This window comes from Impatiens glandulifera, chromosome 6, assembly GCF_907164915.1.
Source record: "Impatiens glandulifera chromosome 6, dImpGla2.1, whole genome shotgun sequence".
In the NCBI taxonomy this organism is placed as follows: domain Eukaryota; kingdom Viridiplantae; phylum Streptophyta; class Magnoliopsida; order Ericales; family Balsaminaceae; genus Impatiens; species Impatiens glandulifera.
The window spans coordinates 3,862,945-3,879,932 of NC_061867.1; the positions used below are offsets into that span (position 1 = coordinate 3,862,945).

General features: G+C 27.0%; 1 protein-coding gene and 1 non-coding gene across 3 annotated transcripts; both read left to right on the top strand.

Annotated features, from left to right (window-relative positions):
• Nucleotides 1-13,525: 13,525 nt before the first annotated feature.
• LOC124942059 (NAC domain-containing protein 71-like) lies at nucleotides 13,526-15,623 on the top strand. 2 transcript variants are annotated; one of them, XR_007099655.1, is made up of 5 exons: nucleotides 13,526-14,207; nucleotides 14,287-14,582; nucleotides 14,660-14,911; nucleotides 15,000-15,322; nucleotides 15,425-15,621. XR_007099655.1 is itself a non-coding variant. In XM_047482469.1 (4 exons), the coding sequence occupies exons 1-4, from the start codon at nucleotides 14,051-14,053 to the stop codon at nucleotides 15,216-15,218; spliced, it is 924 nt and encodes a 307-aa protein (XP_047338425.1). In that variant the 5' UTR covers nucleotides 13,526-14,050; the 3' UTR covers nucleotides 15,219-15,623. The 2 variants fall into 2 exon arrangements, 1 of the variants encoding a protein (XP_047338425.1); XM_047482469.1 differs by having other exon boundaries at nucleotides 15,000-15,623.
• A 228-nt stretch (nucleotides 15,624-15,851) lies between these two features.
• TRNAC-GCA lies at nucleotides 15,852-15,923 on the top strand. Its single transcript has one exon. It is a non-coding gene; the product is annotated as a tRNA-Cys (tRNA).
• The last annotated feature ends 1,065 nt before the right edge of the window (nucleotides 15,924-16,988 follow it).

The following is a 16,988-nucleotide window of genomic DNA, read 5'->3' on the forward strand; positions in this document are numbered from 1 at the left end:
TTAGCAACATGTACCAGTATTTAAATATTGTTGTTATAATATTTAAATACGCAAAAACCTGAGAATGCCTAGGACCGGAAGAATATATAATTGATTAAAATAAAACGTTATACAACAAATTTTCAAAAACCAAAATTTATAAGTAAAGAGGTGGATATTAACCCTAAGGTCTTGGGTTCGAACCCGTCAGGCGATAATTTATGCGCCTAATTAAATGGTTAAGTGTGTTTGCGGGTTACATACTTAATCTGTTGCCACATTTTTTTTAAGTATAGACCGTTTTTAAACGAATACGGAGAATGAAGCAAGAAATTGTTTTCCCAAGTATCACCAAACTATGAACTAAAAGAAATTCTAGTTAAAAATATGTTTATCACGTACGCATTTTTATTGATTTTAAATTAAAAATCAATTAACGACTCTTTATCAAATAAAATAGTCTTTTAAATTAATTGCTTTTAATTAATTTAAAAACACAAATTTTTCATCAATCAAATTGTTATTTGATTATTTTAAATCTCATATATTATTTAAAATTTGATCCGAAGTTAATTATTACAATTAAATTCAAAACTATCCGGACTCATTTCATAAATCTTAAGATTTTCTGACACGCAAATCGCAAATCGATATTAAAATCTCCCGAACTCAAATTTGTCTAAGACAAAGGTTTTTCGGGTTACAAATCTATTAATTCTTTTTAACAATTATAAAACTAAAAAATATATAATATTGTTAATTTCTTATTTTTGTTGATAATTTTAGGTAATGAAATTTCTAAGCTTGTATATTTCTAATTTTCTTTTGTTAAAATTTTGTATATAAAAAATTATTTGTAAAAAAAATATAAATAAAGTAATGAGATATATGTGTTTAATTTTTTTTATATAATAAAGAAAGCAAAACATATATGTTGAAATATATATATTTTTTTTATTATTATAATAATTTTATATAAATAATTAATTTAATAATAATATATAATTAAATAAAAATATATAAATGAGAAAAAAATGTTTTTTATTTTAAATATTAAAAAAATGATAAAGAGAAAACACTCTATTGAGTTGAGATAATTAAATTTTGTTTGAGGAGGCTAAGAGATAATTCAAAATATAATTAACCTGATAAAAAAAATATGGGTTGCTTAAATATGAAAAATTAGTTGAGGTGCCTAATTAAAGGTTGTAGAAGAAAAAAATATATATTTTAGTTGATTGGTCCGTCCTATCTTTGAATCAGACATTATATACAGGTTTCAATTATCTTTAATATGCATTAATTTTATGTTGGAAGGTGATAGGATGACTAGAACAACTCAATTAAATAATACATATATAATATAATGAACAATCATGAATGAGAAATGAAGAAAATCATTAATACAATCCCCTAATAATAAAGAGTAAATAAAAAGAGATTGGAAAGTTAATTATCTATGCATCTCTAATTCTACATCGCTCTTCTTCTTCATTACTTAACCCCAAATATAGTCGAGAGTACACCCTTACATTTTTTTTAGCTATTTTATTTTTTCTAATAATAACTAATTTTAGAATTTTTGGTGTTCTAAAGTTAAATGCATGTTTTTTCTGAAAAATAACCAACAATCATTCTCCCAGAGTGACCATAAGTCAAAATGTAGAATAGTTTTCATTACATCTGTCATTTTTCTTCTACGGGCAAATATGGATCTCAACTGAGCTAATGTCTCAACTCAAATATGGATCTCAACTGAGTTAATGTCTCAACTCTTTAACACTTTCTGAACATTATCCAATACAATTAAATATTTTTTCTCTCTCAATTATTTATAATTTTTTTTTTCAATTCTTTTAAGAAAGATACTTTTTTATTTTTCAATTAATAAGTTTCAACCAAGTCAACACTAATATAATAGTAAAGAATCTTCAAAATATTATCAGATATTTTTCTAATTATATTACTATAACAAAAGATTAAATTTTTTTATATTAATCTTATTTCCTTAAATCAAGATTATAAACTAGAAAGATATAACTTTTTTTGTGCAATATTTTATTTCTTTACCTTACTAGTTCAATACATCTTAACAAACCTTCACATCAAACAAATTCTTAGTTGAACTTAACTTAGTTTTATTATTTTCAAAAAAATATTTAACCTGATAAACAAAATTATGAATTGCCTTAAAATATGTAAAATTAGTTGGGCTGCCTAATTAAAGGTTGGAGAAGAAAAACAAAGTGGGCTGATTGATCTGCCATATGAAGGGTGGGTTTTCCTAGCCCAAAATATTAGTGGGCTTGTCTTGGGCAGGGTCTAGGGCAGTAGTGCACCTCCACACGATAGACTTATGCTCCTTTTAATCACTAATCTTTCCTAATTGGGATGTGTTTATAAAAATGTTAAATATTAAAATTGTAATGATGTTTTATTTAAGATAATGAGTTTTTTCATCCAATAGATATATTGTATTTCAAACTGAATACAAGTTTTAAAAAATGTTGAGCATGTCAATTTTGAGGAGCATGTATTGCTTGTAGATGCTAGAAGAGACTTTCTCGATGATGCTTGAGAAAGAATTGTGTGGTATTATCAATTTGTATAATTTATTTTGTTCTTATCAACACTCTATTTCAATTTTTTTATTTTTTTACTTTTTAATATTTATATCTTCAACTTTTCTTTAAATAATATTTTTTTTCTATCTTCATACTCTTCATTCTTTAATTTTTTTTCAAACTTCATTTTAATGTGTTTCTTCAATTCTACAATAAAGTTGTTATCTTCATCAAAATCAATAACATAAATATGTAGATAAGGTAAATAATGTTTTCATTTGTTTTTTCAACATTTCGATTTATTAATTTTAAAATTATTTATTATTTAATAAAATTATGTTTCTTATTTTTCAACTTATATAATTTTATAAAAATTTAATCGGGTAATGGGGTACCCGTTGGGATTGAGTAATGGGGTATCCCATCGGGGATCGATCGAGTAACTAGCGAATCGGGGATGGGGATATGAATAGAGATACTCATTAGGGTCGCATTCGGGGTCGGGTAGTAAATTATAATCGGGTTCAGATATGAATACTTCACTACCCGGTGAGGAGGGTACCTACTTAACCTGACAACCTAGGTGTTAATTTTGAGATGTTAGGTATTTTTTTTTATAAAAAAATTTTAAGTGTGAAAATTTTGCAAAACTGTCTCACTTTTATTACTATAACACCATTTACATTTAATGCAGGACTTGTGGTGCTTGTAGATATAAGTATTCTTCACGGATATTTTTTTTAAATTTTTTTGTTATTTAGTTAGTTGAGAAAATGTTAAATATTTTAAAAATTAATGAAATTTGGATATTCGAGATCTTAATTTCTTTAATAAGATTCTTATATTAAAATGGTGTTATAGATTTACAACGGAACCAAATAGTCTTTAAGCATCGATAATCAAATATAATTATAGTTAATATTAGTCTAATTAGTTCACAAAATTTCTAATTGTCCAGAAATATAGGGTGAAGCCAATCATAAGCATACCCGGGCTCTAGCCCAAAGGGCCCATATCCTTAATCCTAATATATTATATAATATATGATTATATAACTTCCTAATTTATAAATTCTATATAATTAGCCCAAAGGCCCTACTATACTATATCCTTAATACTAATATATTATATATGTATTCATAACTAAACAACCTTATCTAATTTATTAATTCTTAAATAAATAGAAAAAAAATCTAACATACTTATATATATTATAATATATTTATTCATAATGAAAGAATATTTTAAATTATTAATTCCTAAATAAATAACTCACCTAATACTATATAATTTATCCTTCCTAATTAAAGAGGTTCTAACTCGTTCTTTCATAATTAAATACAGTTACCTACTATTAAGTTATAATTAATTCAGCTTAATTAAAATAATATGTCCTTAATAATAATAGTCATTATCATAATTTGAAAATTTGATTTTTTTTTTCAATAACTATTAGATCTCTATAATTTGTAAGGGTAAAACGGATGACCGCATTCTGTCGACTTATATTAAAATTCATTCTCTCACCAGATTTGAAATTTTCAATTTTATAGTAATTTTTGTCTATGTGAATCGTTTTTACATTATTCATGTTCCGATGATAATTTCCATAATATCTAATATATTTACCGGTTGAAAATTTTGAAATTCAACAATATTTTGAATGTCAAATTCAAAGAGAAAAAAAATACTTTATCTTTTTTTAAGTCAATAATTGATAATATTTCATTATCTGGGTAAATCAAACCAAGTAGTCATTTCCGATGAAAATCTAGAATCTCCTTCTAAATCTTAAAGAGTTGAGTTTCATTAAACTACCCTTAAACGAGATAATAGATTGCATATTTTTATGTAGTGTCAAAAGTCTATATTATGACGTATCATGAGCTTGCTTCATTGATATATGTAGAAATTACACATTTAAGAACATATTGATCATCAATCTAGTGATTTCGCTAGCCGAATTAGATATAGAATAAGATTAAACATTATGAATAGTTTGTCTCATAATAAAATTTTACTTTTGGTAGGACGCAAATAAGTGTTATGGTCTAAACAAGACGTTATGCATTGACAAGACATAGATAGTTTTCATGTAGGGCATTGCTACAAGTTGTTCGCTAAGATGAGTTCATATAATTTTTATTGTGAAAAACTTTGGGAGTCAAAGATTTCATCTAATATCTCGTTCTTTGGATTGAGCGTTATTTACGGTGAAATTCTTACAGTTACAGATGATATGTGCATGAAAAAATATTGTATTATGGTTAGACGTCATTGTCGTATGTGTCACGAGCAAGTTGAATCGGCAACTCACTTATTTTTGCATTATCGAGGGGTGACTAGTAGCTAGAGTCTTTTGTGGAGTATCACTATGATTTATTGAGTGATGCCCGAGTCTTTGGGTAGTTGTTGAGAAATAATGATATATACCCGAGTCTTTAGGTAGTTTGAAGTATCACTATGATTCTTACAGATGATATGTGCATGAAAAAAATGTTGTATTATGGTTAGACGTCCTATGTGTCACGAGCAAGTTGAATCGGCAACTCACTTATTTTTGCATTATCGAAGGGTGACTAGTATCTAGAGTCTTTTGTGGAGTATCACTATGATTTATTGAGTGAAGCCCGGGTTTTTTTGGTAGTTGTTGAGAAATTTGGATTGATACGACTAATATGTCATACCTACATAATTGGGTTATCATTCCAATTATTTTTTTGTGGACTATCTGGTTGAAGAGAAATCGTTGAACTTTCAATGATCCTAATTGTTCAATGCGTATCATTTATAATGTTCTTATTATGATGTTTTCTAATATTCTTTCCGCAAAGTCAGTAGAATTCGTCGGGGAATTAATCGTTTTTTTTCGAGTAATTACGAGCTCGATAACCTATTGAATAATATTTTTAGTTTTTAGTTTTTTATTTTTATTTATTTCTCTTCCTGTCATGTTTTTGTCGTTTTGATTAAACGATTTTTATCATTTTTAATATAGATATACTTTTTTTAAAATAATAATTTCAAGTTAGATACTAGATCTTATTAATGTAAGAAAAAAATATTAAAATGCATTTAGAGAGAATTTTTACCCCCAAATGTTATGATCCAACCGTTTGTTTGGGACCTTCTCAAGCTGGACCGCTGGTGATTATCAAAGTTCATTTGAATCAAACATGGCCTCACTAAAAAAAAATTCTCGAACCAGTTGCTAGACGACAAATATTTGGTACATATATTTGGTACATGTAACACATTTTTGGACGTTTGTGTCCATGGGCGACATGTCAGCATATATATCCACCCACCAATCCACCATTAAGAGGGTCCCACGTGTCAACCCAATGTCGGGTATAGAGTAAGCAGAAAATTAGTGAACTTAATTAACGATTGAGATTTGATTAATTATATATTCACACGTACATATCTTGGAAGATCTTCAAGATCGATATGTATGTTATTGACTTCAATTATGTTGAATTAATTAAGATTAGTGGAACAATATTCAACTAATCATATCACCTCTCTCACTATTTGAACCGCCCATTGTATATTAGTGTAAGACTAATTTCTAGAGAATTATTTTAAAAAAAAAATAGTTCATATTTATTGAAATATTATGAGAATTATTTAAATATAATTATAGAAACTTAAATTGAGAGAAAAAATAAATAAAAATATGAAAATAATAACAAAAACGACTACACATCACCCAGCAAATGAAAGGTAGTATATTTTCGAGAATAATGATTAGTTCTCGAGTCGAATCCATTGATTTATAGTTATTATTATAAATTATATATATTGAACGACTACGATCTCATGAAAAATTTAACTTGTTTTTCACCAATTAACTTATTAGAAAATATTAGAAATAGTTATATGAGATTACATTTATAATATTATAAATTAAAAAATATATTCAAAGTTTCTCTATTATAATCAAATTCGGTTCCTATATGAAATGTGACTAAAAGTATCACGATTATATTTCGTCGCACGTTTTTCAATTCAAACGTGATTGTAATAGTTTTTTTTCAATTTGAACGATAATTGAGACGAGACGGGAGCCCTATCCAAAACTCTAACTAATTAATACAAATAAACATATATCATCACTTATATATTATTTATTCTTCATATTTTATTAGAATTTTTGATTTATTTCTTTATTTTTTTATTTTTTATTTTTTAAGGGAGAAAAACTATCACATGGTCCCGTTTAAATTCAGAACGCTTTTTATGATTTATTTCTTTATAATAATATAAAAAAAATAATTTTATAATATATATTTTAAATATACTATAAACAATGTTATTTTTTGAACTGAACCTCAAGGATTATGGTACAAAAATCTCTAAAGTAGAACAAGCGGAACAATATGTCAATTATATCACATTATTATTATTTTTTATTTAAAGAAAGACTAGTATAACACCCACGGTCATGATACTTCGTTTAAATTCAAAAACGTTTTCAGATGGAATTAAACCCGATTATAATCTTTAAAGAAGATAACCAAATATTATTTTTGGTTAGAAAAATGAATTGGCCATGGAGGGTATAAAAGACAAATTAAGATCACTATATACACAGAATGGGACAATATGCCGAAAGGAGAAGAGGTAAAGGAGGTGATGTTTGAGACTTTTTGTCCAGCCCAAATGAAAAGTCCCTTTCCACTTGTATTGTCTTCTTCTACTCTCTTTAATAAATTATTTTAATATTATATATATATATATATATATATACTAATGATCAATATAGTAAGGAAATACATACATCATAATAATATAACAAAATTTGGGTAATAGACTTGGTAATGGAGTTACAAATTTCGCAATATCAACTGAATTTGTAACCCACAACAAACTTGATTGAATAGTCGGTAAAGACTTGTATAATTCTATTTTGAACAAAGTATAATATTTTCTTGAAAAAAAAATGAAAAAACTCAAATCTTTATTTTCTAAATGGAAATACATACCACTCTTATAACTTTTATTTTCTTTATATTATTTTATTTGTCTATTATCAATTTATCATCACTAATCAAAAATGACATCACATGAATCAAAGGCCGGCCAAGTTAGCCCACTCTAGAGAAAATTTATTATTTTAATAAATATTAAATATTATAGGATAGGTTCAATATAAAAATTTAAAATATTTATTTGGTTATAAGTTTAAATCTCATTAAAAATAATTTTTTAAACTAGATATAGAGTAAAAAAAATCATATTTTATTTACATGAGGCTAAGATAATTCAAAACTCGAGACCAACTCTAATTAGAATTAGAATTAGAATTAGAATTAGAATTAGAATTAAAATTAGAATTAGAATTAGAATTAGAATTAGAATTAGAACTAGAACTAGAATTAAAATGTAGAGTACGGTTATATATACTATTATTTAAAAAATTAAAATATTTTTATTATAAATTACTTACGACATTTAGAATATCAATAATGGTGTAGTTCATATATAATTTAATAGTTAAATTGTTTATTTTTAAATAAAAGTAATAAATTTAACCCTACCTAACATGTTTTTTATCATTATTCCCTATAGTGCATACTTTTATAGGAAACAAGGGACATATGAAACAATTCATTTTATTGTTTTTTTAAGCCATGAAATAATATTTCAGTTGTATTTTCTTGTATATATCAATAAACTCATGTATAATTTTTATAAAAAAAATTATGTAGATATTTTTGTAGCCTAATTGTTTTATATAAAAAATTATTAAGTTATGAGTTCAAATATATCTAAAATCAATTTTTTTTTATCATACTTTTAAACTAGACTTAGGACAACAAAAAAAAATCATATTTTATTTACATGGGCAGTCCAAAACTTGGGACAGACTCTGACGAATTAATTTTAAAATTATAATGTAAATTAGTATTATATATTATTATTTAAAAAATAAAAACAATTTTATTGTAAATTACTTGCAACATTTAGAATATCAATAATATTGTGGAGAATATAATGTAATTTAATAGTTAAATTGTTTATTTTTAAATAAAAGTAGTGAATTTAACGAATTTAACCCTACCTAACATGTTATTTTTTTATCATTATTCCCTATAGTGCATACTTTTAAAGGAAACATGTAGGTGCATATGGGACAGTTCATTTTATTGTTTTTTTTAAGCCATGAAATAATATTTAATTTGTAATTTTTTTTATTTTATTTTTTTTGTATATATCAATAAACTCTTGTATATTTTTTATAAAAATAAATTAGGTAGATATTGGTGTAGTTTATTGGTTCGATATAAAAGCTTAAAAGTTTATTTGGTTATGAATTTATATCTAATCAAAATAATATTTTTATCAAATTTTTAAACTCGACTTAGACTTAATTAGTATAACCAATATAAATAAATATATATATTACTAACCGACCATCTAATAACTTTAACCAATCAGAATGTAGAGTTCTGTTATATATATTATTATTTAAAAAATAAAATATATAATATTTATCGTATAATGTAATTTAATAGTTAAATTATTTATTTTTAAATAAAAATATGAATTTAACCCTACCTAACATGTGTTTTATCAATATTCCATATAGTGCATACTTTTATAGCAGGAAACAAAGGACATGTGGGTAGGGGCCAAATTTTTAAACAACACGAAAACACCACGAAAACACGACACATTATTAACGGTTTGAGTTGGTCTTTAATGGTTCGTAATTTTTTGGTGTCGTTTTATTAACGGGTTATTATCGTGTCTACCCGTTAGACATGCTAATAACTCATTTCAATTATCGTGTCCAACGAATAACGAATAACGAGTTAATCGTTACTCATGTTTGACCTATTATCCGATTTTGACCCGTAAATAATCCGTCCCTCCTCAAACACCCAAGTCAACTCCTTTCTCCATTCTCCCTCTTCAAACTCTTGAGATCTTTTCACACCCAACCTCACGACCCCAACTCGGTCCAGCCACATGCATTCCCCGCTGTTCATCGCAGCATCTCACTCCGTTGTTCACCTTCCCTTTTACCATTCGTTAGCTAGAACCCAACAACAAGTACGGCTCTTGACTTTTTCTCCCCCCAAAACCTAACGTTTAACGGGTAACCGTGTCCTTACAGGTCGTGTAAAGGTAATTAAACAAATTTTGTGTCTTTTCGTGTCACATCGTGTTGTGTAAACGTATTGACTTAAATCAATATTTTTTTTTATCAATTTTTAAAACCAGACAAAATATTGATATTTATTTACGTAAGGCTTGTACAGGCCAAAACTCTGGACCAACTCTGACACGGATTAGAATATAGAGTATTGTTATATATATTATTATTTTAAAAAATAAAAATAATTATATTGTAATTACTTACAACATTTAGAATATCAATAACAGTGTTATCGATCATATAATGTAATTTAATAGTTAAATTATTTATTTTTAAATAAAAGCAGTGAATTTAACCCTACCTAACACGTTTTTTTCATTATTCCATGTAGAGCATACTTTTATAGGAAACAAGGGACATATGGGTAAGTTCATTTTATTGTTTTTTTAAGCCATAAAATAATATTTAATTTGTATTTTCTTGTATATATCAATAAACTCAACATGAGATGTACGTAGATGTTGACCGATCAGACTCCTCCACTTATGAAGTCTCTCGAAAAAAACTCTCAATAAGAAGATTATAATCCAATTAATAAACACTACTATAAAAAAAAATTAGAATCATTGCATTTGTCTTTGTAGGGGATATAGTTATATACTTATACAAGGAAACTTAATTATTTGCACATCACATTCTTCAAATGGATAATATATATCTATTGAATTCAATAATAGATGTCTATTAACCTTCCAATCTTATTCTTCTTCCGTTTATTAATGTTTTTAAGTTAAAATTTCAAGTTAATGCAAAAATTGCACCGACAATAATATAAATCGGGTCGTATATATATTAAGGGTCGGCCCTACAGTCGATGTAACATATGCATCTACACAACATAGGGTCACCAACCTCATAGGGCTACCTAATAAAAATATCTTCACCTAAAAAAATTAAAATATATTCTTTCAAAGGATTGAACCATTGATCTATAGTCAACAAGATAACTTATTTTCGATAATTTTTATATTAAACTATTATAAATTTTCATATAATTTGAAAGTGATAAAAAAAAATCTAAGGAAATAAAAGTTGTATAGGACATCATGAATATTCAATAATCGAGATCAATTAAGGGTATAACTATAAGTAAAAAAAATCAGTGGAAGTGAAAAACCAATTGAAATAAACTCTACGAAAATACTAGAAAAATAAGATGATAATAATTGTTCAATTATTCATGCTAAATAATTTGGTGTTTGAATGTATTTGGTTAAGGAGAGGATTATTACAAAATATTCCTAACTTGCTACTTTTGGTGTTTGGATTGTTGATCCTACAAGTTTTCTCTTCATCTATGAATCTAGCCTCTTCCAAGAAGCAATGTTTAATAATATTTTACTAGAAGATAGGTACTTTTCAACTGTTAAAATTATATGAATCAAAGTTTAAAAAAGTAATATATTACATGTTGACTAAAGTAATTATTTTTATTCTTTACTAAACTTTATTGACAGTGTTTGTAGAGATCAATGTAATTTGGAGAAAGATATTTTTTATAATGGTAATAATAATTTAAAAAAAGGGCAAAATGTTGGTTTCATATATACTTGATTTGATTATGCATGGTATTAAAAAGTGTATGAAACTAATTAAAGCATACAATCAACAATAATATAATCTAGATAAGCTAGTTAGTTGAGATTATTTAAAAATTGCCCAATAATTATTTATTCGGATTTGATTTTTCTATAAGAGTCTCGAACTTTGAACTACATAATCTAAATTACAATCATTAACATTTTTAGTCATTTGAGACTTATTTTCTAATGTTACATTTTTTACATGTAATTATTTAATGTCATACATTTTATTCATTTATAAAAAGACACATAATTAATTTTCTTCGAAAAACTTCACATGAGTAAAATAATTAAAATTCAATCTGTGACAAAAAAAAAAATGTCAAAATAATTTTATTTAGTATTTTTAAGAACAAGCTGAGATTTAAACACTTGACTCATATATAATGAATTCATTGCACTTTACAGAAAGATTGAAACTACAACTAATATTTCCATAAAGTCTTGGCCTATGCTTTAATTTTTATTTTTACTTTTTTCTAGACAATTCTTTTATTAACTTATTAATCTCAAGTAAAAGCATATATTGTCACAAGTCCCCTCAATAATTTTATTATTTCTTTTGGGAAAAGTTAACCAAGATTAGTAAAGTCGAAAAACTATTTAGATTAAGTAATGACACCACAAGTTAACTCCGGTTTGAGAAATCGAACCCAAGAAGCTTTGTTTTGGGCATACTTATTAAATTCTAATTATATTCTTTGGTTAATTCTTATAGGTGACAAATGGGTTTATTTGTTAATTATTATGATTAAGTCAACAAAGCACTAATGAAGATTATGATGAATGACCTCATCCTATCTTTACTAAATGTGAAATGGATTAAAAAAAATTAATAAAGAAAAAGCTTTAAGGCGCGTTTGGGCACTTAAAAAAAAGGTGTGACAATAAGCTGAATCAACACTTTCAGGACAAATCCCTTTTTATGGAATGCCAATCAATCACTTTCATTAAAATAAAATAAATAAAAATAATAAAAAGGGTTTTGTCCTACTCACCATGACGTGTAAGGTGTGTGTAATGTGTTGGTAAAATTGGAAAGATAAATGTGTAGATAAGTTCTTCAAATTTTAAATATATTTTTTCATAATGTTAAAAGTCACATTAATAAATTAAGTTTCAGTATATATATATATATATATATATATATATATATATATATATATATATATATATATATATATGAACTAAATAATAAGTAAAATTTAAATTTATTTTAAAATGTGCCTAATAATTAAATATGACAGTGTATAGTATTAGTGTTAATGAATGAAAAGTTGTTAGTTGATTAGTAATTTTAAATGAAAAGTTAGGTGAATATAAAATGATAATTGAAGTGGAAGTTGAAATAAAGTGTAATGTAGTGCTTTTGAAATTTTTTAATTCAAATTTAGTCAAACGGATTCGAAATTGAGAATGTGATTGGCTTAAAAATAATTAGCTGAGTTGAATTTATTTTTGAAAAATGTATGAATGAAAATGGTAGATTAATGCGTAGTTTTATTTTTATATTTTAGAGTTACAAAAATAAACATTAAATTAAATTAATAAAATTTAAAAAATTATGAATTACGCTTACATTTTTAAGCATACAAATATAAAATTCTGAATGAACTTTAACCCACTTAGCCTCTGACTTAAATCTGCTCATGTCCGGTTAAATAACTTTTTAAATTTTCAATTCTATACATTAAATAATTTTTAAATTTTAATGTAACATGGTTTTCAACTCATTTTAATCGATTAAACTTAGTAACAAATTAATAATCAAAATCTTATTAAATATAAAGTAAAAGATGAAGATATATTGTAGAAAAGTTTGAACAAATATTTTAAGTGTTTTTCAAAATTTTATTGAAGTGTTTATTGATTTTATTCGGTTATTTACCTATATCATATATCCCACCACAATATATCAGTCTGGATAGATCATAACGAGTTATTAGGTTAAAAAATTAATGAACTAATGTCATCATCATTACGTAATCTGATATTCGTTCCGAAAAACTTATAGAATCAGTGGGAGCTCGTTGACTTTCGTGAAAATCTTTATTTTTCCCCTTATTTTTCATTAATTTTATGTTTTGTTTGGAGGTGATTAAGTAGAAAAAAAAGAAAAATTGCCAATGAAACTGTTTGATTATCCCTTTTTTTTTTTTAACTTTGGGTAATCTTTTTCTTTTTCTTTTTCTTTTTCTTTTGTAGGTGTGAACTGGGTTCTGGTTTATAAGGTCACTTTGTAGAAATATGGTTCCATTGAAGGCTTTCGGTGTGTTCCCACCATTTCTTTTTCTCTAATATATAATCCCAATTCCAAACCCTATAAAAACCCTTCTCTCTCACTTCTCTTCTTCCACTCTCACCCATTTTAACCTAAATCCAATTTCCTAAACTGAACTAACGGACCAACTTAAATTGTTGTTTTTTGATCTGTCAAGGCAAATTCATTTTCTGGGTGTCCTTCAAGATCATATCTTTCTTCAATCACTATTAACTTTTGTTTGTTTGCATTAATCTGGAATCAATTTTTAAGAAAATTTGGTGGTGGAAATTGATAGTCAGAAAAAAATACTTGAGTTTTCCTTTGAGGAAGATGATCTTTTGGTACCAAGGAGGTATCGTGTGGAAATTCTTTGCTATTGTTGAAGAAAAATCCTGGGTTGTTAAAAGCTTTTACTTTTGGATTTTCCAAATTTTCAATACTTACAATTTAGGATCATATTAGATCTTGTTTTCATAGATTGAAGAAATAGAGAATGAGTGGAGGAACATTGCCACCAGGGTTTCGTTTTCACCCAACTGATGAAGAACTGGTTAATTACTATCTGAAAAGGAAAGTCGATGGATTGGAGATTGAGCTTGAAGTGATTCCTGTGATTGAATTGTACAAATTTGATCCATGGGAATTGCCAGGTATGAATTAATTCTTGGTTATCTCTGTTTTGATAAACTTTAAATGAATGCAGCTAACTTGTTTGATGAAATGTTTCAGAGAAATCTTTCCTTCCAAGACGTGATATGGAATGGTTTTTCTTCTGTCCACGAGATAAGAAGTATCCAAATGGATCAAGAACTAATAGAGCAACAAGAGCTGGATATTGGAAAGCCACAGGTAAAGATCGAAAAGTTTTCTGTCGTCAATCCTCTGTAATCATTGGATATCGAAAGACACTAGTATTCTACCGCGGTCGCGCACCTTTAGGCGATCGAACTGATTGGGTTATGCATGAATATCGTCTCTGCGATGAAGAAATCGATCCTTCTCAAGGACAACAACCGTCTTTTAAGGTAACTTGTTTTTTTTAGGATTTGAATTCAGTTCATGTTGTGTTTTAGGAAAGTTAACCGTTTTAACCAATTTTCAGGGTGCTTTCGCTCTATGCCGTGTGATCAAGAGAAACGAAAACAATGAGAAGGCGAATAAGGGTGTGGTTATACTCGATGAGACGGTTGTGCAACCGATTAATCAGTCTATAGGTGGCAGTCATTACTCGAGCCCTGTCGAGTCTCCTTACCTGACAATGCCGACGATTGAGAATGAATTGTGTTCAATTGGGACAATATCTTCGAGTAGTAGCCTTTGGGTTTCACCCGATTTTATTCTCGATTCTTCCAAGGTATTTCAATTTCTTGCGAAAATAGTCAAATTTATTTGTTAACACCTTTTAGAATGTGACTAAATAGGCTGGAATTGTACATATGCAGGTTTACTCACAAGGGCGAGAAGGGGTGGTAACAGGAGATAACGAACGTTATGAGTATGCGAACTCGATAAATGAGGTTAACGAGTGGCAGCCTTACAATCAATTCTCCTCCAATGAACTCGCTGTTTCAAATATGAGTCAATTTGGCTATTTGGGTTCTTATGGGAATGACCCTATCGTGTTTGACGATTACAATGGAGAATATCAATGGGGAATTTAAGTGAATCAGCTCGGTTATGTTTCGTGAGTAATAAATTGTGTCCATTGGCTAATGGCTATTGTATGTCACGACTCCTTTCGACGATCATTTTTATAGGCTTGAATGTAAGAATATGGATTGTGACTTTCTTTTGATCAATAACTGTTACAAAAGTAGTGTCCACGAAACGAATAATATATCGATGTCTTTTTGGTTTTACTTTTTAGAAAAGTGTTAGCAATACCAAGGCACGGAAAAGGAAGAACCGAATTGAGGAGAATTGTCGAATAGAATTGAAGATTCTCCTTTGACGACGAGCCAACTTGAAGGATTTAGAAAAGTTTGTTCAAAAGCAACAAATATTCCCTATTTAACTCATTTTGCCTCCCCATTAGGCCATTACTATATAAAATACTTCACATTATTATGTATTATTATGAAAGGAATAAGGTTCCTTTTATCTTATTTTTCTCACTTTGAAACAAAATTATTTGATATGTAATAACCTATTTATCTGGATTATAAACAAATTTGTGTGTCCATGGAGTTGATATAAGGTATTGTTCTTAATAAATACTCAAATTTTTTATTATATTAATAAAACAAACTATTTGTTTAGAATATTAATAAAATTAATTAAACTTAGAACACAAAGGGTCCTTAGCTCAGTGGTAGAGCATTTGACTGCAGATCAAGAGGTCACCGGTTCGAACCCGGTAGGGCCCTCCTAATTTTTTTTGGGAATTATAGTTTATCCTAGTTTGCTATACATTATTTTAGAATAACTTGTTAAAACTGATTAATGATACTTATATAAGCTTTATAAAATTAAAAAGTAATGTTATTACCATTATGTCACAAAAACAAATATCAAACAAGGCAAAATAAATGGGCTCAAGAGAAAAGAAGAAAATTGAGGACTTAAGTCATAAAAATAAATATGAAGCAAGGCAAAATGAATGGGCTCAAGAGAAAAGAGATAATTGAGGATTTAAGTACAAGAATTTGCTTCTTTTGTTTTCACTTACCAAAATTTTCTTTCCAATTTGAAATTTCATAAATATGTTAATTAATATATATAGAAGCTTTCAAATAACATTATTTTTTTGGTAAAAACAAATATCAAGCAAGGCAAAATGAATGGGCTTAAGAGAAAAGAAGATAATTCAGGACTTAAGTACAAGAATTTCCTTCTTTTGTTTTTACTTACCAAAATATTCTCAAATTGAATTTTCATAAATTTATTGATTAATATATATAAAAGCTTTCAAATAACATTATTTTTTGGTAAACTATATTACTTTTCAGATAAAAGTGTTCATGAGGTCCTGAGTTCGAGCCCGTCAGGCGGCAAGTTCTGCGCCTGGTTAATTGGTTAAGTATGTTTGCGGGCTATGTACTTAACCCGCGGGGATTAGTCGCACTCCATAGGAGTAGCGGAATCCAGCGTTCTCAAAAAAAAAAAAAAAAAAAAAAGTGTTCATATCATCTATAGTGTTGTTATTACAACGTTTTCTAAAATTCGTTTTGAAAAATTTATCTAGTCGGTTGGAAAGTTAGACGATCTTCTTTTAGCACATTTGTACTCGTTAATCTTTTGGTTTTCATGGATTTTAGTTTTTCAATTTTTGTATGACAGGGTTAATTTCATTATGTTTAGATGTATCTCATTTTCCATAATACATTAACCATTTTTACAAAGATAAAATTCAAATAGCATGTTGATTAATGAAGTACCTTAAGCCTCATTTGTTTAAGAATTTTTTTTAATTCTAGACTAGATTAACAAAT